Source organism: Engystomops pustulosus, chromosome 6 (genome assembly GCF_040894005.1).
Source record: "Engystomops pustulosus chromosome 6, aEngPut4.maternal, whole genome shotgun sequence".
Lineage (NCBI taxonomy): Eukaryota > Metazoa > Chordata > Amphibia > Anura > Leptodactylidae > Engystomops > Engystomops pustulosus.
This window is the reverse complement of record NC_092416.1, coordinates 88,247,100-88,273,602: the sequence shown is the minus strand read 5'-3', so window position 1 is coordinate 88,273,602 and position 26,503 is coordinate 88,247,100. Positions and strand designations below refer to the sequence as shown.

At 41.4% G+C, this 26,503-nt stretch overlaps 1 protein-coding gene across 2 annotated transcripts in view; it reads right to left on the bottom strand.

Moving 5' to 3' along the window:
* Positions 1-23,604, bottom strand: part of POLD1 (DNA polymerase delta 1, catalytic subunit) — a 123,853-nt gene extending 100,249 nt beyond the window's left edge. For both annotated transcript variants that reach the window (XM_072110283.1, XM_072110284.1), the window contains exons 1-5: positions 23,462-23,604; positions 20,877-21,071; positions 16,600-16,710; positions 6,689-6,829; positions 3,219-3,344 (exon numbers count right to left, since the gene is read on the bottom strand). In XM_072110283.1, coding sequence (XP_071966384.1) covers positions 3,219-3,344; positions 6,689-6,829; positions 16,600-16,710; positions 20,877-21,069 — 571 coding nt within the window. In that variant the 5' untranslated portion in view covers positions 21,070-21,071; positions 23,462-23,604. The remainder of the gene's footprint in view (positions 1-3,218; positions 3,345-6,688; positions 6,830-16,599; positions 16,711-20,876; positions 21,072-23,461) is intronic.
* Between the last annotated feature and the right edge of the window lie 2,899 nt (positions 23,605-26,503).

Sequence of the window (26,503 nt, the reverse complement as noted above, 5' to 3'; positions counted from 1 at the left end):
GTCTGTAACTATGAGTTGTCTGCAAGTCGGGTGTCCTTAAGTAGGGGACCGTCTGTAGTGGCAAGCAGGTGCCCTGTCCTCTCTCCCTCTTCATAATATCGCTGCTACATAAATAGTCTCTTATTTTCGTCCCTAGTCCCTCTTATATCAGATTATATATGCAGTTGTTTCTCCACTGGCCTGGACCAGGTACCGATGACGCGTAGATCTATTTGTTGGAAAGGGTGTATTCTCATTTGGACAATGTAGGGAACACTGTCCACCTGACGTTCTTTGATTTTAGTAGTGCTTTTAACCATATTGTGCCAGAGCGCCTAGAAATTACTAAAATTATCTGTGGACAAGAAAACTGGAAATTGGATTTTAAATTATTTGCTAAACAGGCCGCAAAGAGTAAGAGTCGGAAATTATTGGTCGGGGGAAGCTCTGTCCAGCATAGGAGTCCCTCAAGGGACAGTTCTGTCGCCTTTTTTATTTTCGGTTTATACTGAGGATTTCCGTAGGAACGACCAAGAGTGCTTCATCCAGGAATACTCAGACGACACCATCTTGGTTGGACTGATAAAAGAGGGAGAGGATGGGGGGGGGGGGGGGTATAGGACAAGTATGTCCGATCTTTGTGACTGGTGTACTGTAAATAGCCAGCAGTTAAATCTGTCAAAAACTAAAGAGATTATATAGTTGATTATTCAAGGAAAAGGAATTCCATGTTTGAACCACTGAACGTCGGAGGGGTTGAAATTGAACGTGTAGGGAAATATAAATATCTGGTTATAATTTTCCTGAGATCGCTCAGAGCCTTTTTTGTGAACACCCGCCTTTTGATTACTTTTTACAAGTCCGTGGTACTTAGTACTCTTATGTATAGGGCTTGTGCATGGGGTCCGCGTCTGTCTGCTCAGGACCAACATAAATGCAGGAAGATTATTAAAAAAGCCCAAGGCATAATTGGTGTGAAAATGGAGTATTGGGAGGATAGGCTGCATCGTTGCGTGCTCAAAAAATTGGCTAAGATAATGACAGATCATTCACACCCTTTATATAATCAACTTGAAGGGCAGCAAAGCAGTTTCAGTGGCAGACTAAAAGAAATTAGGTGTAGGACTGATAGATATAAAAAAAAATTTGTGCCGAGTTCTATCCATCTGTCCAACACAAATAAGGGGGCTTAGGTAGCATTAATTAGCAAACAATTTCTGGGTTTTTAGATCATTCCATTATGAGTTTGTTTTTATTATGTACATTTTAGCATTTTTATTATATTTTATAAACCGGATTGTTATATGTTATTTTTTGTATGTCCATGGTATCTGTAATGTATTTAAATTGTGTTTTACAGCCTTTTGTAAGGACAACCTTCTTTTCCTCCGTTGGGGGATAATAAATTGATATATATATATATATATACACACACACATACACACACACACACACACACACATACATATACACATATTCGAGGCTCTCCCCTCACTCAAATACCCCACCATACGTGCAGCAAGGCTAGTGTCAATAGTGCGACAGATGGACATCCACCCTCCCCAGATTGACTATATTTTTTTTTTTAAGTGCACCACATTTTGTGTACACTCTCTCTCCAACCGGCTGCACAATTCAGATGCAGATGGTATAGTACTTTGTATCCAATTAGAAGCTCTAGCCTGGTACAAAGTACCTTAGGATTAAGGCCGGGAAGGCCGAGGAGATGGTGGTGGACTTTTGTAAGCACAGTCCACATTGAGGCAGTGAAGTCCTATAAGTACTTGGGTGTCCTTCCCAACAATAAACTGGAGTGGGCAGAGAACATAAATGCACTTCACAGGAGGGGTCAGACAGGCTATACCAGCTGAGAAGGCAAAGGGCATTTGGAGTGCACAGGGCACTTCTCAAGACCTTCTTTAAGTCTGTAGTGGCATCAGCCATCTTCTTTGGTCTAGTCTGTTGGGGAAGCAGAAGCACCACAGCTAGGGGGAGGAGCAGACTGGACAAACTGATTAGAAAAGTCAGCTCTGTCCTGAGGGTCCTCTTGAGAGGAGGACACTGTAAGTTGTAATCTATTTTGGAGAATAGCTCCCACCCCATGCCCCTGTCTGTGGTGGCATTGGGGAGAACCTTCAGTGACCGACTGCTTCACCCCAAGAGGGTGTGAGAGGGAGCATTATCAGAAGTAATCCCTCCCAGCTGCAATCAGGCTGTTCAACAAACAAGGCCCAAACAGAAGTAAGCTGTTTCCCCCCTCCCCCCACCTATATAGTCTCAGCAGGTTCCATCCAGAGACTGAATACCAAACTGACGATCATTGCTTATCTTTTTTTTTTTTTTTTGTTCATTTATACCTAATATTATTGTTCTGTCATTGTTTGTACTGCACTCTCTGTGCTCTCGCTGCTGCTGTAACGCTGTGACACAGTACAACTAATGTTCTGTGTTTGTTTACACAACTCTGGGCACTTTCAGCTTGATGTTTGAAAACAATGCTCAGTCTACTACAGGCAGGGAGAGAGCAGAAAGGGTTAACACTAATAGCTGCGTATACAAACAGAAAGGAGAGAGTCCTGTCTTCAGTCTTGAAGAATAGCCTTCACCACGCAGGACTATTTCTTTACAAACTAACCAGAAGAATGAAGCATATGAGAAAAATGTGTGCGAGGATGCTTTGTGGACAATATAAATAGCACTCGTATCAAGTTGACTTGGGTGGTTACACATAGCCTGATCCCTGAATGGAAAAAGCTCAGTTCAAGACAGTTTAAGGCTACATCCACGCGATGTATACCGTAGTACGGAGGGCATACATTGTGCGAATGTAGCCTTAAACTGTCTTGAACTGAGCTTTCTCCATACATCGGCACCGGGGAGAGGACCACGACATGTCCTATCTTTCTACGGGCTACGGAACGGTACAGTGCCGCACGTGTGCCATTGCAATGTATGGGGGACTTGTATACGTCGGCAGTATATCATCCCCCATACGTTCATGTGAATGTAGCCTAAGGAAGACCTGTCACCAGAATATAACCCCTCACACCAGTAATATGTGCTGGTAAAGGGTTAAAAGTCCTCCCTAGATCACCTAAAATGTTCTACCACTCGGGTACTGTACCAGAGTAAGATTTTTTGGGGCCTCTTCTTGATGACAGGGTCCCTTTAACCATAAAAATAGTAAATTTGGAAACAAGGCCAGGATAGAAAACAGTACAGGACTTATAATAACTTACTCTCTTTCATGCAGATGTCTACAGCCAGAACTGCCTGAGAGATGTTGTCTTTGTTAGAACGCATATCTTTGATCACTGCACTGTTCAGTTCCTTCTTGAACTCATTCAGGTGCTCTTGTTTAAACCCTGTAGAAAAATACATTCATATCATAAGGGAGTTTTCAAAACAAAATGATATACCTGTACACTATGGCATTGCAGCTTCTAGTTATGGTGCTAAAGAAAAAAAACATTTCGGCTCACCGAAATATGGATTCTGTTGCTATGTTCACCATTATGACAGGAAGGATATAGACTAATCAACATTTGTTACTGAATTTGGGGAGGCTTGTTATATCTTAAAGGACATCTACCACCAGGATGAAGGACTGTAAACCAAGCACACTGACATACTGGTGTGTGGCCCCTCTGGCAGGATCCACAGCTTCTTTTGTTCTGGTTTCTACAAAAAAAAAAGGCTTTAAAAATTATGCAAATGAACCTGAGGGTCTCCAGGCTCCATAGGTGTTAATGGAGCCCTCTGGGAGGTGCGGAGGCGTGCTTAATTAGCAACCCGGACGCTGGACGTGTTGTCCCCACACTCCATGCTGCTACTTATAATTTTGTTTTCCAGGTGTGTCTAGACTAGCAACAGACAGCACCGGGATCAAGATGAAGAGGAGTGCAAGTGAGTATTTGTAGCCTTTTTTTCTTTTTTCAGTGGTTGATTTCCTTTAAGGCACCCCATTGATATAATTTAGCAATACAGAGCACTCCTTTCTGCATCCAAGACGCAAACCCTTCCAGTTGGTAAAGTTCCATAATTAGCAGCTGAAAGAGCGCCAGGTTGCCTGTGTGACTTCCACAGGAGTGCCCAGTGCTAATAAGCATATGTTAAATAGTCAATTTTATTGGTGCAATAAAAGTCCCAGAGTCCAGGAGATCAGCACCACAAGTGAGCATACAGGCAGTCCCTGGCTTACATACAAGATAGGATCCATAGGTTTGTACTTAAGTTGAATTTGTATGTAAGTTTAAACTGTATAGTTTATAACTGTAGATCCAGACAAAACATTTTTTTGCCCCAGTGACAATTGGAGTTTAAAATTTTTTTACTGTCATTGGACCAATGATTATTAATAAAGCTTCATTACAGACACCTTACAGCTGATCATTGCAGTACAGGACTATAGTAAAGCATCCTGAGACCCTAACCAGATGTCACAGTGGGCAGAGGGGTCCCTCTTTTACTGGGGGTCGTCTGTAAGTTGGGTGTCCTTAAGTAGGGGACCGCCTGTTTTTGATTACCGCCGTGTCTACCACCGTGGCAGATTGCTTTAAGCAAACCAATTCTCCCCAGTGTTCTTCATACCCCGGTATCGGAATTGAGAAACAACATAAAGAAGCTCCGCTGCTGGTGGTAATGGTCGCAACACAAAATCCATCGGTAACAGGGAAGATTTGTCCCAATTCACAGAAAAGCTCGAGTAGACTGCAAATACGTCAATATCTTGAATAGGAAGAGTCAGGGAAAGCCCAAAAGTTCTTAAACATTGTCATGGTCCCTGATAATATTCATTATAGTTCTAGTATTTACAACACTATTCGAGAGATAATTTAGTTATAATTGATTTTAAAAGTATCTTATCGGCACTCGTTATTTATTAAAGTAACGAAACCATAATTTATTGCAGATGGAGCAGCTTCACATTCAGCAGCTCCATTGAAAACCATGTCCAGAACCGCTAGTAAGTGCGAATATACATCGTTACACACAACCTTAAGGGTGTGATCACAAGTGGCGTTTGCAATGCGTTAAATGCATTGCATAAATGAGTTTTACATGTTACTATGCGTTAGGGTGGTTTGAAAGCATTTTTTTCATTCCAGTTCTGCTGTGAAAGTGTTAAGACAGCTACTTACACTTCTAGAAATGAAGAAAAACACTTTCAATCCAGCCAAACTCCAAGGTAACATGTAAATATGTAAATTGACTTTATTTACAATTTTACATAAAGACATTTACTGTTATTTAATCCCTTTACGCTCACTGACATATATCCTTCAGCAAGCAATTAAGGATGCATGAAGAGGGTTCCAGATTGAGCCCTCTTCATACAGACATGGGGTTTGCTGAAATGTGCTAACCGCTAACACCCTAGCTAACATGCTAGCACCGATCACGGGTTAAAACCCCTTGATTGCCAGTGGCAGCATTTAAAAAGACAGCAGTCCATGCGCGCCACCATCTTGTTTGAGATTGCTGCTCCCCGTGATGTCATAAGGGAGCAGCGATCGGTTGTCAGACACAAAGCTGTCTGGTTTCTTAAGATTCATTACAATGAGCCAGTGGCTCATTGTAATGAATCCTATGTAAAATGCCATATACTGCAATACAGTAGCATTGCAGTATTTGGTAGCAAAGATCAGACCATCTAGGGTTAAAGTACCCTAGAGAATCTAAGAAATAATTATAAAATTTAAAAAAATAAAATGTTAAAATTTCAAAATCACCTTTCACTATAACAGATAGAAAACAAAACAGTAAAAATCACAAACATCTTAGGTATCGCCACGTCCCAAAATGCCCGATATATCAAAATATAAAAACGGTTATTGTCAGTGGTGAACCACATAACGGAAAATAGCGCCAAAATGTCTGCAGCGCGACTTTTATACCATTTTACATAACAAATTTTTTTTACAAAAGTGATCAAAAGGTCGCACAGTCCTCAAAATCGTCACAATGAAAAAGTCACCTCACACAGCTCCGTACACCAAAGTATGAAAAAGTTATTAGTGTCAGAAGATGGCAAAACTATTTTTTATTTCATACACATTGTTTTAATTTGTAAAAATGTATAAAAACACAATAAAACCTAAATAAATTTGGTATCATCGTGATCGCACTAAATCAAAAAATAAAGTAGACGTCTCATTTGGAGCACGCAGTGAATTTTTTTCAACATCCCTGTACACGCCATGGAATAATAAATAACGTCACCGAGAAGTAAAATTTCTCACACACAGCTCAGGACACAAATTTTTTTCTTTAAATTATAGGTTTTTGAAGGTGGAGAGCTGTTAATGGAGCAGACGGCGCGCTCGATCATGCATGGCCGTCTGCTCCATTAGTCTGACGGACTCCTCGTTTTCACGATCTGTTGGGGGTCTCAGCACTGAGACCCCCACTGACCAGCAAGTTAGGCCCTATCCTGTGGGGTTAACCGTATAATGATAAAATAGCTTAAGACAATACAGCTACATTTATTACAACTGCAGGTGGAGCATAAATTACTTAAACAATATTTATCTTGATTTATATTAAAGGTAGTTCTATTGATTTTTATACTTTGAATCAAGCAGCGTTTATAACAAAACACAATATCTTGGAAATTATAACATATACTAGAACAATTATTTCTAATTGCATGTATGGAATAAAAATTATGAAAAAACCTCTACTAAAATACAGAGATTTGGACACATACCAGACTGGCTGGGTACATAAAAGTATGGAGCAAATCCATGAATATGGCAACATACGCTATTCCCATCTGCTGTTATCCCAAATGTTCGGATAATAGGAACAGGTCCTTGCGTAGCACCAAGCATCCCAGGAATATGTGATCCTGCAAAAGAAAAAAAATAAAAACTCATTGCATAAGAAAAAGACCCCAAATCGCACAATCTCCTCTTGACATTTTGCGTGTGAAAAAAAAAAAAAAAGAAAGAAAAAATGGGAAGATGTGTGAGACATTTTGAGCACTACCTACCAGTTTTGTAAGAAACAGGAATAGGGAATAGCAGGCAGAGTTTTCCAGTACAAAAAAAAATACTATTATACTTTTAACAGGTACATCATTGCCATAGTAAGCTTGCATTCACACGCGGCATTTCAAAAGTAACACATTGGGGGGGGGGGGGCGCTTGATTTAGTTTTTCCACTAAAATGCATGTGGTGCTTTGAATTGTTTTCATGTATAACAAGCGATGCTCATTCCTGATCACAAGCGACAGTGGCAGCACAGGCAGTCCCTGGGTTACATACAAGATAGGTTCCATAGGTTTATTCTTAAATTGGATTTGTATGTAAATTGAAACTGTATAGTTTATAAATGTAGTTCCACAAAAAAAAAAAAATTTCCCCAGTGACAGACAATTGAAGTAATTGAAGTTTTTGCTGTAATGGGACCAAGGATGATCAATAAAGCTTCATTACAGACAATTTACAGCTGATCATTGCAGTCTGGGACAATAGTAAAGCATGAAGAGAGCTGCACCAGAGGTCACAGTGGACAGAAGGGTCCGTCTTTAACTAGGGGCCGTCTGTAAGTTGGGTGTCCTTAAGTATGGGGCCACGTGTACAGCCAGGCCAAGCCCCTACCTAAAGCCACATGTGAAAACACCCTGCATGTCTTCAGATGCAGTTTTTGAAGCCAAACACATATGCAATTGGGTCAAGCTCCTCCATAAAGCCTTTGAATTAAATTGTGTTTTCAATAGTCATTGAAAACATCAGATATTCAGTTACCAAATGTTGAGTAGTTCACCTTACAGGCTAAAAAAACTCAAACAGGGAAATTCCTTATCTAGGCACAATAACAATTCTTCACTCTACAGAATTATAGAATGATGCCAACTACAACGAAAAATTAAAAGTGCTTCCCTATAGCCCCAATAACAACCAATCTAAAATGTTCTACTTCCCTGTTTACACAGGTAAAGTGCGGTAACTACCTGGACCTGACATACACTTTGTCTGGCAGCAGCTCTTAAATGAGTTTTCAGCCAAGCTAATGAATGTTGAGGGATTGTTCTAACTTCAGAAGTTATCCCAAATCCATACCATACCTTAGCAGGTGGATTGTACAATATTAATTTATATTCCAGCATTTTAGCTGGATTTTGAGCACTGACATCTAACATCTCTTTGCCAAATATAGTACATACCCTACCACTCTGATACAAGTCACAGTCAGGCTACTGTTTTTGAGTACTACTGCCACTCAGCAGTGCTGTGTTCAGTAAAACAATGTCATGCACTGGTGCTCCAGAATGCCCCAAGTCCAGCTACAAACCTGGAATATAAAGAAGGTTATGATCACAAAGTTCTTGAGCCCTGCTACTTAATACTGTCTTTAGTCTTGTATGGTCTGGTAAACTCCCTTATTGATCATAGTATATAATGCTGGAAAAAGACGCAAGTACAATCTTTACGAATTAAATAAATGTTTTATCCCCATAACCCGTGATATTTTTTCTCCCCAGAAAGGCATCCAGGCCTCTTTTGAACATGGTGCACTCCATGTACGTAACAACCTCCTGCGGCAGAGAGTTCCATAGTCTCACTGCTCTTACAGTAAAGAACCTTTGTCTATGGCTATGGTAGAATCGCCTCTCCTGTAGGCGTAGAGGTGCCCCCTTGTGCTGCTCTCAGGGCTAGGTATAAAAAGATCTTTGGAGATATCCTTGTACTGTCCGTTCAGGTATTTGTACATTGTAATGAGGTCCCCCCTCAGACGACTTTTTTCTAAACTGAATAATCCCAAATTTTGTAATCTGTCATTGTATTCTAATCCCCCAATTCCCCTAATAATCCTGGGTGCTCTCCTCTGCACCCGTTCCAGCTCTACTATGTCCTTTTTATACACTGGTGCCCAAAACTGTACACAATATTTCATGTGTGGTCTGACCAGGGATTTGTATAAGGGCAAATCTATGTCTTTATCATGAGAATCTATTCCTCTCTTGATATATCCCATAATTTTATCTGCTTTAGCCCGGCTCTGGTCGCCAAAATTAAGTTTACCATCCACCAATACCCCCAAGTCCTTTTCAGCTCCAGTTTTACCAAGTAATTGACTGTTTAGAACATAATTATATTTTTCGTTTCCATTGCCCAAGTGCATAACTTTACATTTATCTACATTAAACCTGATCAACCATTTCTCTGCCCTCTCCTCAAGCTTCCACAAAACCCTCTGTAATGCTAAACTATCGACCTCAGTATTTATTACTTTAACCCCTTAACAACTTGGCCTTTTTTAGTTTTTTCACTTCCATTTTTCACTCCCCACCTTCAAAAATCTACAACTTTTTAAATTTTTCCACATAAAGAGCTCTGTTATGGCTTATTTTCTGCGTAACAAATTGCACTTCGTAGTGACGGTATTTAATATTCCATGGCGCGTACTGGGAAGCGGGAAAAAAATTCCAAATGCAGTGAAAATGGTGAAAAAACACATTTGCAACATTTCTTGTGGGCTTGGATTTTACAGCTTTCACTGTGTGCCCCAAATGACGTGTCTACTTTATTCTTTGGGTTGCTACGATTACCTGGATACCAAATTTGTATAGGTTTTATAATGTTTTCATACATTTAAAAAAATTAAAACCTCCTGTACCAAATTTTTTTTTTATTTTGCCATCTTCTGGCGGCAATAACTTTTTCATACTTTGGTGTACGGAGCTGTGGTGGGTGGTGTCATTTTTTGCTACTTTTGATGGCGTTTTCATTGCTAACATTTTTAGGACTGAGCGCCCTTTTGATCACTTTTTATTAATTTTTTTATATTTTCCAAAATGGCAAAAAAAAATGTCATTTTTGACTTGACGCTATTTTCCGTTACAGGGTTAAACGCAGTGAAAACCCGTTATTATATTTTGATAGATCGGACATTTTCAGACGTGTGTATGATTTTTACTGTTTATTAATATTAATATCAGTTCTAGGGAAAGGGGGGTGATTTGAATTTGTAGGTTTTTTTATAATTTTTTTTTTTAACTTTTTTTTACTTTTACTATTTTTCAGATTCCCTAGGGTACTTTAACCCTATGTTGTCTGATCGATCCTACCATATACTGCCATACTGCAATATGGCAGTATATGGGGATTTTACTCCTCGTTCATTACAATGTGCTGATAGCACATTGTAATGAATGGGTTTAAACGAGACAGCTTCAGGCCTTCGTGAGACCCGAAGCTGTCATGGCAACGGATCACCGCTCCCCGTGACGTCATCGCTGTGAAAGCACCCGCGATCAGTGCTAGCACCGATCGCGGGTGTTACCGGTAAGCCTTTGCTGCAATATGAAGCAAAGACTTACCGGCTATGTACTAGTACGGCGCACGTCGGGAAGGGGTTAAACAGCTTAGTATCATATGCAAATATTGAAACTTGACTGTGTAAACCCACTACAAGGTCATTAATAAAAATATTAAAACAAATCTTTATTTATACAGGAGGTCCCCGACTAACAGATGACCCCTAGTTACAAACGGACCTCTGGATGTTGGTAATTTACTGTACTTTATCCCCAAGTTACAATAAACAGCTATAACAGTTATCACTGGGGCTTGCATTTAAGCTTTATTGTTAATCCTGGATCTTATGACAACCCAACATTTTTAAAATCCAACTGTCAAAGAGACCCAAAAAAATTTGGCTGGAGCTACAATTATAAAAAAAAAAAAAAAAGAAAAAGGAATTAGTCCTTAGCGGAAATTCGGTTTCCATAAGTCCACCTTGACAGCCCCCTGGAGGTTGCTTTCCCTTCCTCTCTGTAGGGACAGGAAATTGAGAGCATTAAAAGACCCAACCCTCAACCTCCCACCAGTGTTTTCCCAAATAACTACACCAGTATAGGTTTCATCTCAATTTTATTTAGTATGTTAATTTCACATACAAAGGTAATAATATAAACTTTCCTACACAAAATGGGAGGGAAAATATCAGGGCCGTCATGGTGGACTTATGGAAACTGACTAATTCCTTTTTTCCATATCGTCCCCCATGACGACCCCCTGGAGACATACCAAATTATTCCCAGTTAGGGAGGGACCACAGCCTGAAGAACTTTTCGGCCGAAGGACAGATCTCCAGCTGCTGAGGCATTCAGTCTATAATGCCTTACAAAGGTGAAATTTGTGCTCTATGTGACAGCTTTACAGATTTCTTCAATAAATGCCCCTCCTCTCTGCAAGATATTTAAGCACATTATGTCTTACATCCAAAAGATGCCACTTTTCCTCCATAGGATTTTTTGGATGATGGAAAAATGTGGCAAAGTGATCTCCTGATTCCTATAGAAATTAGAAACAACTTTAGGAAAAAAATTGCTGTCAAGTTTAAGCGTAATCCTATCTTCAGATAAAGACAAATAGGGTTCACAGATAGACAAGGCTTGGAACTCACTTAGCCTTCTAGCCGATGTGATGGCTATTAGGAAAGCGTTTTTTTAGTGTCCAGAAACGCCTGTTGCATGGGTCATTTGGTTCAAAAAGGCCCATGGTTAAAGCATCCAAGACTAAAGTTAAATCCCACTGAGGGGATGACTCTTTCACAGTAGGACGTAAGTACATACAGGCCAGGAAAAATCTTTTTACCCACCTGTGTTCCGCTAGCGCGGTGTCAAAAAAGGCGCTTGTGGGGTTTGAGTTACAGAATTCAGTGATAGCCCTCAAACTCTTATGTAATTTGGGACTTCTCTAAATTTATGATCCATCCCAGGGATTGTAATACTTCTATTGTTGTCTCCTTCTGATTTTCCAAGTGGCTCACCGAGTCTCCCATCAGCAGGAAGTCGTCTAGATAGGGGACAACGAAGACTTCTTCTGTTCGAAGATATTTCACAACTTCTGCCATGATCTTTGTGAAGATCCGAGGAGCTGAAGAGAGATCAAAAGGTAATGCTGTAAACTGAAAATGAAATTCTTCCCCCGACGAAGATAATACTGCAAACCGTAAGTATTTCTGTGACTCTTGGCGAATAGGCACATGATAATATGGCATAGAGGAGTGGCAGATTCCATTTTGAATTTAACATATGTTACCAATTTCTAAATCAATCTGAAGGCTCCATTTGTTTTTTGTTTTTTTTTAAATCAAAAATAAAAAGAGAATAATGACCTGTACATTTTTCTTCCAGATGGACTGGACTGATCACGTTCAGCTTCAACAGGCTTCCTTCCAAAGGTGACATGTTAGCCTGTTCAATGATTGCCTGGATAGAATAAACCGATGAGGAGGAGGTGATACAAACTCTATATAGTAAACTATATACTATACTATAGTATATAGTACCCACCTGTTTGATGTTATATATCTTCCCCCCACTCTGGCATCAATGTCTTTTCCCCTGCTTGTTTGAGGAACTGAAAATAAAAGGCTTGCTCTTTCCTTCTCTAAACATATTCCAGAATCCCTGTTTGGAGGCCTGTCTGTTTTTGAATTTTGGCTGTTCTTTGGTTGATTTAAAGCTTCGAAAACAGTTTTTTAGGTTGTTGCCTAGCGTTCAGAAATCCCTTCTTTTTATCTGCCGCTTTATCTAAGATTTCATCCAATTCTGATCCAAACAAAATCACCAGAAAAAGGAAGGCTACATAACTTCACCTTAGAGCGCACATCTCCAGACCACGGTCTTAGACAAAGTGCTTTTCTAGTCGCATTAGATAATGCACTTTCTCTTGCTGAGAAACTAATGGTTTCTGCTGATGCATCCGTTAGAAAAGCCGCTGCTCATTTTAGTAACGGGATAGAATCTTAAATTTCTTCTATAGATGTACCTTCTCTAAGATTATCTTCAAGCTGTCTTAACCAGAAGAGAAGAGTTCGGAACACCGAGGTAGTTGCAATATTCATTTTTAGTGTCGCCATTGAGGTCTCCCATGCTTTCTTAAGCAGACAATCAGATTTTCGATCTATGGCATCCTTTAGCTGAGAGGAATCTTCAAATGGTAGATCAGTTTTCTTGACTACCATGGCTATAGGAACATCTACCTTAGGTACATTATCCCAGATCTTTGTCTCTTCCGGGTCGAACAATAGGCGGTTTCTAAAACCTTTGGGAATTGTTAAACGTTTTCACGGATCCTTCCACTCATCCAGGATAAGATCTTTCAGTTTATCAATAATAGGAAAAACTAACATTTTCCGTCTTAATCCAGCCAACAGCTCGTCTACCATGGATCTTTCTTCTAGTGTGTCTTCCATATTTAAGGTGTCTCCTAATGCCTTGATCAGTCCGTCCATAACCTCATTTGGAAATAGATACTTGGGGTTATTTGGTATGGATTGTTGCATCATCATTTCAGGTTCATCCATATCTATTTTATACAAACAAGAAGGTTGCTCATCATCATTATCTATACATACAGGATTTCTCCTTTCTTATGCAGCAGACTCCTTGAAGCTTTTATCTCTTCATGCATAACAACCCGTAATTCATCCATAAATGATGATTTTTCTTCTTTAATATTTTATCTAAACAATCCTTGCACAGGCTCTTCTTATAAGAAGCATCAAGTTTTGTGTTCTGGCAACGCTGCGACCTTGTACATACCATCCGGCGTATGACGTCATCTTTTACAGACCGTCTCCTAGGCCGTGATGCTGAGGTCTCTGACGGTTTGGCCGGAAGTGACTTCACGCGTGAAAGAGAGCTATTTACATACTGCTGCGGACCCAACAAGCGAGCCGTATGGCCGTCAACACAGCCCGGGAAACATGGCAAACCGGGACCGGGAGACCCCAAGTAGGACTCGGAAGAGGCCAGACAGGGGAAGCCCCAAAGGAACAAGCAGCCACAGGAGGTACGAGATTCCACCCCCACCCCCCTCTGGAAGAGAGAGGTTTTACTCTCAACCCTATCCCTGTAGGGACAGGAAAAATGGTGGGAAGTTGAGGGTGGGGCCTTTTAATGCTCTCAATTTCCTGTCCCTACAGAGGAAGGGGAAGCAACCTCCAGGGGGGCGTCATGGGGTACGATATGGAAATATACAGTTCCGACTTACATACAAATTCAACTTAAGAACACACCTACAGACCCTATCTTGTACGTAACCCGGGTACTATCTGTACAGCGTTTTACAAATCAAAAGGGACATATATGAATATACAATATATGTACAAATATATACATACAATACCACATTATACAGTACAAACAGTCATGTGGAACAATAGGGTTGAGGCCCCTGCTCACAAGAGCTTACAGACTATGAGGCTAAAGGGGAGATAATGATCTGTAATGATCCAGCCATTCTTTATAACGGAACAGTATAAAATAAATAAAAATTGAACTAGCCGGCATCCTATATACAAGGTCCAAGGTGAAGGTTGCAGAGAGTCTACAGGTTGGTATATATCTGGTTTGCTGGATAATATGTACCTTGATTAAGAGTAGAACGTACAAAAACACTGCTTGCTGCATCCTCTGATTTCACAGTTTGTCTCGGGCTGTCTGTGATCAGCAGCCAGCAAGGGAAGGGAAACATATTGGTCTTACATAGGGCTGTGTCATAATGAGTGCTGGGCAGTGATGCTGTATGATGTTGCCACTGCCACTGGTGGGCAAAGATGTTGTGGAGGTGATTTCTTGGGGATGGAAGCATCCATTTTGAATGGGAAAGGGAATAATGGCATCAGATGCTGTGTGGAGAAGAAGGCACCAGGGTTCGCTTTGTGTGATCAATTTGCAATTTTTTTTGCCTCTGTGCACACAAGCATAGATGTACCACAATGACCGGTTGCAACAATTATGAAGGCTTTAACAGTGAGGATGATGGTTTACAGGTAAAAAGGATGAGCTTTGAATAGTAGTATAAAGTTGTAAATTCCAGCCATACATTTTAACCCAACCACTTGTTTGCGGCCCTTCTGACATTGGCAGGTGAGCACCGTTTACCCATCAATTTTGGCCCGCAACAAAGGTGTGCAGGAATAGGACCTACTCTTCCTTCTGCTGTGTGGGCAGCGACACTTGGTGCATGCACTGCACTCTGAATGTGCCCAATAGAAAGCTATGCATAGGTGGCTGACCAGAGAAGAACTGATAGGGAACTATGACCTGGGGGGACCCCAATTCTTCCAGTTCGCACAAATCAAACACTTTTGTATGGACACTGTTAGGGACATGGAACAGGAGGTGGGTCAAAACCAATTTGATAATATCTTACCCATGTTGATACGCACGGGAGGGATCTCTCTCTTGTATAAGGCGCTGCGGAGGAGGATGGAGAAGGAGAACCTATCATTCTCGGGGTGGGTGACAACTGGGGGGTGAGGAGACGGCAGGCAAAATTTTGAAAGGTTGGCAGGTTAGCAGTAGCGAACCAAGTGTGGAGAGACACACACACACTTTAGAATTATACACCGGGCAGTATATGCCACCATCACCAGCCAATCCCCAAAGGCTGATGTCTTGCCCAAAATGCCAGATATCAGGTATGGATCTATACCATGGCTGTGTGAAAAGTCGCAGGTATTTTGGGAGCAAATTCGGGAAATAGGAGAAGATCTATAGAAACGAGCAATATCCATGGACCCGATGACTTATGTGTTCCATTATGACACTCAACAAGATGACGAGAGCCTCCAGAATTTCTGTTGGTTGCCAAAATTGTTTCACGTGCTGTGCCTGGTGGCCAAGAGGTCACTGCTGCAACAATGGCTGGAACCAAATGTTCCAACAGGGAACAAGGTAATAGAACAGATGAAAAAACTTTTATGTAGAAAGGTTGGAAGCAGAACACTGTAAGTCCAAATTGGCGGGCAAGCTCTTTAAGAAGTGGAGGCTGTTCATTGTAAAATACTTCACTGTACAGGAAAGAGTTGATTTAATGAAAAACTTCACACTGACCCAATGGTATCTTGCAGAGCAGCTCAAGGGCACTCTAGCCAGATGGGGACTAACTTGAATATAAGGGAAGAAAGCACGATATTCTTTACCTTTTTTTTTCAAATCTGCTTTATTTTCAGAGTCCTTAATTTTTAGAAGACATAGTTATCTAAATATGATGTCGCCTAAGACAATAATGTGGAATTATACTTATGCAAAGCAGCTAGGAATGTACTGTCTAATAACACATATGCTTATATGTTAAATGGCCTGTGTGCCAGTCAATTGTTTGTTCGTATGTTCATTTATATGAAAACAAAATAAACCTATAAATAAAAAAATAAAAAAGCCATGGGGTCATGAGGTCACGTAAGTTATGATTTAATGTTTCTGGTGTTACAAATGCGGCAAATACATACTATTTTAGAAAAAAATACATTTTAACCTCTAAAACTGCATTCACATGCAACGTTTTAATTGTGTGGAAAGCTTGGCCTGATGGCATATGTGTTTACATTGAAACGCTTGTGATAGGGAACGAGATCCGCAATAGTTAAATCTTTGAAAATTCTTCAAAAAAACAAGTTAAAAGAAAAACTGGTAGCTACAATCCTTGTATAAATGCATTTTTCACACTGCTGCTGCTATTTACAACACAAAAAGAAGTATAACAACAGATAACCAGGGACAATACCCAACACTACCTGCCGCTCAGAACTGCTGGTAGACTCCCCTTAAATGGATGCTACAGGAAATATCAGTTGAAGAATTAATATCTCACCAATATAATGGTCTAGTTCGATCTGATGGAAGCATATGCAATCTTGCTGTGGATCTATCGGAGGAAGGGGAGGCCTCAGCCATTTTGGTGAAATGTTCTCTGAAAGTTTATCTAAAAGAAAAGTAAAGCATAGTATAATTTTGTGTCACGTGTGTTTTCTGCCATATATTACACATTTTATATGTCCAAATCATATTAAATTACTTATCTTAGGATGGAGTTAGGCAACAAGCAAAACTAGCAGGCATGTGTGATCCAAAATTTGCGATTCTTACAGCGACTATACCATCTCCATACCATGCCAGAGCGGTCTGGCGTAGTGGGTGTGCTCAGAAGGGTTTATTTATTTTCTAGGTCACTACAATTTCAGCGATACCTCATTTATTTCGGTTTTTATTTTTGCAGAATAAAGACAAAGAATATTCTCAAAATATCTTTTTCTTTAAAATAGCCATTTTTTCAGTAATATAACTTATTTTTCAGTTCACAGAATTGGTTGAGGGCATATTTTTTCTGAGAAGAGTTGATTTTTCAGTGGTTTAATTTTTATCACTTTTACATTTTTTGTAAAGGGATTTAATAAAAACAATTATCTTCAGTTTTTCCGTTATTTTCTTTAACAGTGTCCTTTGTGCGGGTCCAATAATAATTCCTATTTATATTACAGGGGGAGGGCTTTGTCTATTTTGCAATTTATTACTTATTTCTACAGAAATAAGGAGTGACAGAGACTAATATTTTATTAAATAAAAATTAAAGTGATGTTTTAAATTTTTTTTAAACCGTGCATATTGGATGAGGTTGACAGGAAAGAAGGGCCGGAGGTGGCAGCAGGTGGATTAGAAGTGCTGTGGGTTGATTCTGTGATGCTGCCAGAGCACTTCAGGTTCATTAACCGCTTAAGGCCAAAGGACGTTTTAGCTTTTGCAGTACCATATATCACTCCCCACTTCAAAAACCCATAACCATTTTATTTTTCTGTTTACATGCCAGCATGTGTTGGCAAGCTAAAAAAAGAATTCCAAATGTGGTGAAATACCGTATATACTCGTGTATAAGCCGAGTTTTTCAGCACAAAAAAAAAATGTGCTGAAAAACGTCCCCTCGGCTTATACACGAGTCACTAAAAAATACTTAAAAAATAATAAACTTATATACTCACCCTCCGGTGGCCCCGATGTGCAGCGCTGCTCCCCCAATGTCCGCTCCGCTTGTCTTCAGGCTTCTGCGCCAGTCTTCTTTCTTCTGCTGGGTGGCGCCATGTTTCCCCCCCCGGGCGGCGCCTGGTATGACGTCAGCAGTGGCGCGTCATACTAGGCGCCGGTGGGGAGAGAGCAATGGCGGCGCCCAGCAGAAGAAAGAAGACGGGCGCGGAAGCCTGAAGAAAAGCGTCGCGGACATCGGGGGAGCAGCGCTGCACACCGGGGCCACCAGAGGGTGCGTATATAAGTTTTTTTTTTTTTTTAATACTGGGGGCAGGCTGTATACCACTGGGGGCAGGCTGTATACCACTGGGGGCAGGCTGTATACCACTGGGGGCAGGCTGTATACCACTGGGGGCAGGCTGTATACCACTGGGGGCAGGCTGTATACCACTGGGGGCAGGCTGTATACCACTGGGGGCAGGCTGTATACCACTGGGGGCAGGCTGTATACCACTGGGGGCAGGCTGTATACCACTGGGGGCAGGCTGTATACCACTGGGGGCAGGCTGTATACCACTGGGGGCAGGCTGTATACCACTGGGGGCAGGCTGTATACCACTGGGGTACCAAAAGAACCAGAGCGGCAAAAAGAACACTAATCTGTAAAAAAGTAATATTCTTTATTTAGAAATAAATACATCAATTCAAACATATATAACCCTCAAATGGGGAAAAATTATACATACAATGTATGGGGGACACAAGTAGCCCAAGATGGAAATAAAGGGCAACACAGGAGACCAGTGGCTACCCCTATTTAGCCCAGAGTCCAAATAATGTAATAGGTAATGACAATAATGTGGTCAAAATATTTGACTCAAATAAATAGGGAAAAAGTGGCAATAGTGCAGTGAGGATAAACCATGCATAACACTGGAGGTACCTTCCAGTGTTAAAAAAGTATCAAGTTGCCATTGCACACTTACCCGAAAACATGGTGGACAGACGCTGGGCAGATCAGGGGAAAGCCAAAGGATACACCCCAGGGTTATATATGTTTGAATTGATGTATTTATTTCTAAATAAAGAATATTACTTTTTTACAGATTAGTGTTCTTTTTGCCGCTCTGGTTCTTTTGGTATTTTGGATGTATAGTTTGAGAGGCGTTTTATGATTTGTTGAGGAGTGTAGGGGTTGATTTGGTTTTGTGTATACCACTGGGGGCAGGCTGTATACCACTGGGGGCAGGCTGTATACCACTGGGGGCAGGCTGTATACCACTGGGGGCAGGCTGTATACCACTGGGGGCAGGCTGTATACCACTGGGGGCAAGGTGGGCAGGCTGTATACCACTGGGGGCAAGGTGGGCAGGCTGTATACCACTGGGGGCAAGGTGGGCAGGCTGTATACCACTGGGGGCAGGCTGTATACCACTGGGGGCAGGCTGTATACCACTGGGGGCAAGGTGGGCAGGCTGTATACTACTGGGGGCAGGCTGTATACCACTGGGGGCAGGCTGTATACCACTGGGGGCAGGCTGTATACCACTGGGGGCAGGCTGTATACCACTGGGGGCAGGCTGTATACCACTGGGGGCAAGGTGGGCAGGCTGTATACCACTGGGGGCAGGCTGTATACCACTGGGGGCAGGCTGTATACCACTGGGGGCAAGGTGGGCAGGCTGTATACTACTGGGGGCAAGGTGGGCTGGCTGTATACTACTGGGGGCAAGGTGGGCTGGCTGTATACTACTGGGGGCAAGGTGGGCTGGCTGTATACTATAGGGGGCTGGTTGGCTATATACTGTGACCAATGCATTTCCCACCCTCGGCTTATACTCGAGTCAATAGTTTTTCCCAATTTTTGGTGGTAAAATTAGGGGTCTCGGCTTATACTCGGGTCGGCTTATACTCGAGTATATACGGTACTTGTAAAAAATAAGATAAAAAAATTTGCCCCATTTTCTTTTGTGCCCCATTTTTCGGCTTTCACTGTGTGCTCGACTTTATTCTTTTGTTCAGAACAATCACATATATACCAAACCTATATATTTTATTATAACAAACTTCGCTTTGCAAGTCTTTGAGGCCAGTAACTTTTTCATACTTCAGTGTATGGACCTGAAATGTAATTTTTTTTGCAGGATTAACAGACTATTTCATTGCTACCATTTTGGTGACTTTATGACCCTTTGATCACTTTTTATTAAAAATGTTATGTGTTGCAAAAAAAGTGTTGATTCAGACAGATTCAGATTTTCCAGGAATAACCGTTTTTATAATTTTATAGATCAGGCATTTTGGAAATTGACAACACTTAACATGTTTATGATTTTAGTTGTTTATTTTTATATACTATATATTTGATATACCTAATAATAGTATGCCAACATTAAAGGGGTATTCTCACTTCTGCAAATTAATGTTATTGTTTGTATGATGAAAAATTATACAATGTTCCAATATACTTTCTGTATGAATTCCTCATGGGTTTCTAGATCTCTGCTTGCTTTAATTCCATAGAAAGCTTCTTTGTTTACTTCCAGTGGTCAGACCATGGTCACACAGGTGCACAGCTTGTTATATCACATAGATAAATCAGAGATGTGTTATAACGAGCAGTGCACCTGTGTGACCACGGTCAGATTTCTGTCAAAGGGAAATAAACAATGAAGCTTTGTATAGAAGGACAGCAAGCAGAGCCTTGGAAATTGTGAGGAATTGATACAAAAAGTGTATTGTAAATTTGTATAACTTTCATTTTTCAAACAATATCCATTACTTGTTAAAATGGTACTACCACTTTAAGCATTTTGACCCCTACACATAACTGGTGATGCTTTGTGGGGTTTACATCTAGTGGTAGATTTCCTATAATATGTGAATGGTAATGACACTCAATTATGGTGATGAAATTAAGAGACAGGTCAGTTGATTTAAATTTAGGTTTAGTGGGTTGTGACATATGGGTAGAGGGTAAGGCTGTACCAATGGTGGGAGTTTGATCCATCTAGTATGGACCTTGTGATCCTTATGGATTCAAACAAAGATAAATCACAGTACTGGTAAACTATTACATTAGAAATACAGATCTCACCTAAATAATCTAATTATAATTGACAAGCTACCTACCAACAGGTAATACATCTGCAGTGGAATAAGTATCATTCATCTCCATGGCCATGTCTGCTTCCACCTCATCAAGGAACGCCAGCTCCTCTTCAAACTGGGATGGACCATCATCATCCCAATCAGTCTTCTTCTTCTTAGTCTGTGAGGAAGAGAAGCCTCCAGCAGGTGCTATCTTCTTGCGTTTAAAGTCCATTTCTATTACAATTAGAAATGAATTGTATCAAACATAAAGAAAACTAATTGGAATAGAACAGTTGCAATATACAGGCAATAACCCACTACAAGACCAGAATTGAGGTGAAGGCCCTCTTCACGTATAATTAAAAAAAAAAAAAAAAACCCTCTGCCTTTACCCACTCAACAAAACTGGTGGGTGTATGGTAATGTACTAATGGATCCAAGTGCCGCCCCAACTCTGCAGTCTCTCACAATCTCCAAGGCTTCAACTCCCCAGCGTTGGAATGCGTTTTTGTATTAGAAGTCCATTAATACAGATATTTTATTTCTACAGGAAATTATCCCTTGCTTCACAGCCCAGATCCTTCCATGAAGCGTTCCCACAGAGCAATCTGGCCCCGGCCAAACACAAAAACACACATACACAGACCCTGATGGGAGATTCCTTTTGCTCGTGGGTATCATTCATGACTCCCCTCTGACTCTAATATACCATGGCCCTTATTAAAGATGACACTTGTCAAGATAGACCTTGGAAAGAGAGGCGTTCTGTCCTGTAATGTGAATCTCTTTTGGAATTTAAGAAATCTGAGTTGGAAAAAAAAAAAAAACATTACTTGCAGAGGTTGTTGGGTCCCTCCTTTCCACCCACTGGTTTGCATTGTATAACTACTTTGCACTATCTCCATTTTTGGTATTGCACTTGACAATTACATTTTTTTATAATGTTGGGGGAGGGGGGGGGGTAGCTTTTTTTCCCCCATATCAGCTCATGTTTTTGAGTTAGGGGTGCATATCTCAGTATCCCAATTTACTGTAGGTGTTTAACCCTGGAGAGAAGTAGAATACTTCTCATGCCAAGCATAGAGTGCCTATCCCAGAACATAGTGTGCACTGGGCCCAAATTAGATTCTAAATGTCACGGTCAATGCAAACTACAATGTCTCAGTGGTAAGACAAAGAAAAAAAGTTCTCCCTCTGTCGAGTGGAGAAAAAAAAACAAAAAAAAACTAATACATCTTGTATAATTACAGGCAGTCCCCAAGTTACATACAAGATACGTTTTGTAGGTTTGTTCCCAAGTTGAATCTATATGTAAGTAGGAACTGTATATTTTATAATTGTAGCTCCAGACAATTGGATTTGGATTGTCATAAGAACCAGGATTAACAATAAAGCTTAATTGTAGACACCTTTGTAGGGGACCGCCTGTTCAGGTTTATTAAACTCTAGATTCCCTATAGTTGTGACGGCAAAGCTAAAGCACGGGTGCCAGAGGTGGCATCCAAGCATGTACAGAGTTCTTCAGATATTACTTATGGCATCTTTTGCTAGACCTTGGCAGCCCAAGGTAAGCCATACTCAGTGATTTTAAATTGACACATCCTTGGCTGCCTGGGGCTGCAGCAGAATTGGTTAGGTGTGGGCAGTATAATCAGGACATTCAATGGATCTCCTTCTTCGGTTCCACAATTCTTTCTGTTTTCGAGGGACCCTGGAAGAATCGCTCATGCGACGCCAGGCTCCCAGGGCACACAGCTCATGCGACGCCAGGCTCCCAGGGCACACAGCTCATGCGACGCCAGGCTCCCAGGGCACACAGCTCATGCGACGCCAGGCTCCCAGGGCACACAGCTCATGCGACGCCAGGCTCCCAGGGCACACAGCTCATGCGACGCCAGGCTCCCAGGGCACACAGCTCATGCGACGCCAGGCTCCCAGGGCACACAGCTCATGCGACGCCAGGCTCCCAGGGCACACAGATCATGCGACGCCAGGCTCCCAGGGCACACAGCTCATGCGACGCCAGGCTCCCAGGGCACACAGCTCATGCGACGCCAGGCTCCCAGGGCACACAGCTCATGCGACGCCAGGCTCCCAGGGCACACAGCTCATGCGACGCCAGGCTCCCAGGGCACACAGCTCATGCGACGCCAGGCTCCCAGGGCACATAGATCATGCGACGCCAGGCTCCCAGGGCACATAGGTCATGCGACGCCAGGCTCCCAGGGCACATAGATCATGTAATGCCAAGCTCCTAGGGCACATAGATCATGTAATGCCAAGCTCCTAGGGCACATAGATCATGTAATGCCAGGCTCCTAGGGCACATAGATCATGTAATGCCAGGCTCCTAGGGCACATAGATCATGTAATGCCAGGCTCCTAGGGCACATAGATCATGTAATAATGACGGGCCACAGTACAGGTAATAGCAGGCTTGTTCTTGCACCTCATGTTATGCCAGGCTTATCCTAGTAATCATATAGTGTAAGCCTTGCTTTGCAGTGTACGCACTCTATACAGTGCAGACGTGTGAGAGCATATACTACACGTCGCGGCTGCCTCATAGTATTGAGCATAAGATTACAAGACGGACATGAACAACATCCACTCTCCATACTCACTTCCCGTGCAGCAAAGCTTTCGCCCTCTCCCGCCAAAGTCTCCTCTTCCTGCACTCCGCCCCTCCCCAATCTGTCGTCGTTGTCATGGACACGAGACGCTGATAGGCCCCTCCGATAGTTACAGCAGTACGCGGCCATCTTGTGTGTGGCGGCCTTTATGAGGATGCTGCATGCGTAGGGACGTTTACACTATGTTTCATGTGGAGTTGAGTGAAGAAGTTGCACACAGCGACACCCAGCTGTAGTGGGGCGCAAGTGCCCGCACGGAGTGTGGCGCAAATATGAAATGTTATTGCTGCATTGTGTAGATAACCGTAGAGCAGTGATGGCGAACCTTTTAGAGCCCGAGTGCCCAAACTTCAAGCAAAAGCTACTTATTTATTGCTAAGTGCCAGCACGGCAATTTAAGCAGTAATGTATTTCTCCTTGTTCTTTAAAATCCTTTAAAACAACCTTAAATCCTTCAGCCTCCTAAAGACACCACTGCAGTTGAAAGGAGGAGGGAAAATTTGTAGGAAGATTCTTTGAGTACTGTCTGGTGAATTTCATGCTGGGGTTATGGCCTGGGTGCCCACAGAGAAGGCTCAGAGTGCCGCCTCTGGCACCAGTGCCATAGGTTCGCCACCACTGCCGTAGAGGCTATGAAATCACGGAATATTTAACCCCTTATCACCGTCACTAGTTTTCAGCTCAATGACCAGACTCGATTTTTCAAATCTGACATGTCTCACGGTAATTGGTTATAACTTCGGAACGCTTTAACATATCCGGGTGATTTTGAGAATGTTTTCACATTGTACTTCATGTTAGTTATAAAATTTAAGTGATAAGTTTTGCGTTTCGTTCTGAAAAAAAGTGAAAATTTGGCAAAAGTTTGTAAAAATTCTTCATTTTCCAAGTTTGAAATGTTCTGGTTTCCAGACAAGATGTAAAACTACCCAAAAAGTTTGATAATTAACATTTACAGAATATCTGCTTTATGTTGGGATGATATTTTATGCATCCTGTCATTTTTCTAGGATGTTATGAGGCGCAGAACTTTAGGTGCGATTTTTCTTATTTTCATGAAAATTGCCAAAACTCACATTTTGAGGGACAACTCAGCTTTCAAGTGACTTTGAGAGGCCTAAATAATAGTAAAACCCCATAAATTACCCCACTATAGAAAGTTCACCCCTCAACATATGTAAAACAATTTCTATTAAGTCTATTAACCCTTTAAGTGTTTCACATGGGTTAAAAAATATGGACCTGCGATTTAGAAACTATAGAATTTTTTGGGAAAATACATTCATTTAGGCCAAACTGACAGTTTCAGAATAAATTAAATGATGAAACACTGCAACGCTTGATGCCCAACTCTTCCCGAGTGTACTGATACCCCATATGTGGTGATAAACTGCTGTATGGGCGCACGGCCGGGCATAGAATGATTGGAGGCGCCATTCACAGCAGATTTGTATTGTCACATTGTACGACCTATAAATTTTTTTTTTTTTTGGTAATGCGAACATATGAGGGCTTATTATGTACGGGATGAGATACAATGTATAGATAATTTATTTTGGGAGTCTAAAGCTTATTCATGAGATTTTATTAACTATTTCAAGGGGAACACAAACAAAATCATCAATTTTTATTTTGGATTGTTAGCATTTTTTTCCCCCCGCTCACCGTAACGTAAAAATAATATTTTATCTTTATTCTCTGGTTCACTACGATTGCGGTGTTACCTCATTTATATAGTTTTTCTTATTTTTGCTCAATTTTCCTGAGCAAAACCAATATTGGAGAAAATCACATTGTTTTTACTATTGACAACTTTTCAGGGCCATAACTTCTGTATTTTACTGTTGTCAGATCTGGTTGAGAGCTTATTTTTTGCGAAAACAGTTGTTCTTTTCAGCCGTATCATTTTAGGGAACGTAACTTTTTTTGATCACTTTTTAGAACATTTTTTGTGATGGTGTTTGATGAAAAATTGTATATTATGGGAAGTTTTTCGAGTTTTTTTTCACGTAGTTCACCGAGCTGGTTCAATATTGATTTAGATTTATTGTACAGATTAATACGGACGCGGTGATACCAAATATGTACGTGTTTTTGTGTTTTATTTACTTTATTTGCATTTTATGTGTTACTGGGGAGATTATGGGACTTTTATTTTATTTATTTATTTAATTATATTATAAAAAGATTTAATTTTTTTTTTTTAACTTTTTAACTTTTTCTACTTCTTGGCTTGAATAAGCGATCATCCGATCGCTTATTCAAGCCTTTACACTGCAATACACTTGTATTGCAGTGTATAGTGTAAGTGTATATGGTGCGCCGAGCGCGGACTATGGTGCGGGGAAGCTACTTCCCATAAAAACATTAATAAAGTGATTAAATGCTTTAAAACTATTTAAAAACATAACAAAGATAAGCGCCGGCACCAGCTCACCTTGAGCTGGAGCACGGCATGTCCTGCTTATAAGCTCTATCCGAAGTGGTAGATTTCCTTTAATTACATTGCTGTTAACATTGTGTTTACGATCTTCTTTTCTCAGCTGTTGTATTGCGTTTCAAAAGGTATTTGTTAACACCACGTGTGTCAGGATTCGGGGTGTGTGAATCCCCTGGACCACCGCGGGAGGTGGTACCAGCCGACACCTGGGACCGGAGTCCAAGTGGCACCTGGTCTTCACCAGAGCCCGCCGCAAAGCGGGTTGGACTTGCTGCGGCAGGATACCACCTGGTCGATCCTCAGGAGACAGTCTCGTGGTCGGGACCAGGCACAGGGTCAAGGCAGGCGGCAGAGATGCAGGGTCAAGTCCAATCCGGGGTCAGCAACTGGAGGTCCTGGCAGAAGGGGACTGGAACAGAGGCACAGAAACACAGCAACACGGAGGAACACAGGTAACACGACAACACAGGACTCGGGAGCAGGAACACACAGGAAGGCAGGGAGGAACGCTGGAGGACACAGGAATGCAGGAATACACGCAAGGAACCTTTCTCTTAGGCTGTGAGGCTCAAAGATCCGGCAAGGGTCACAGG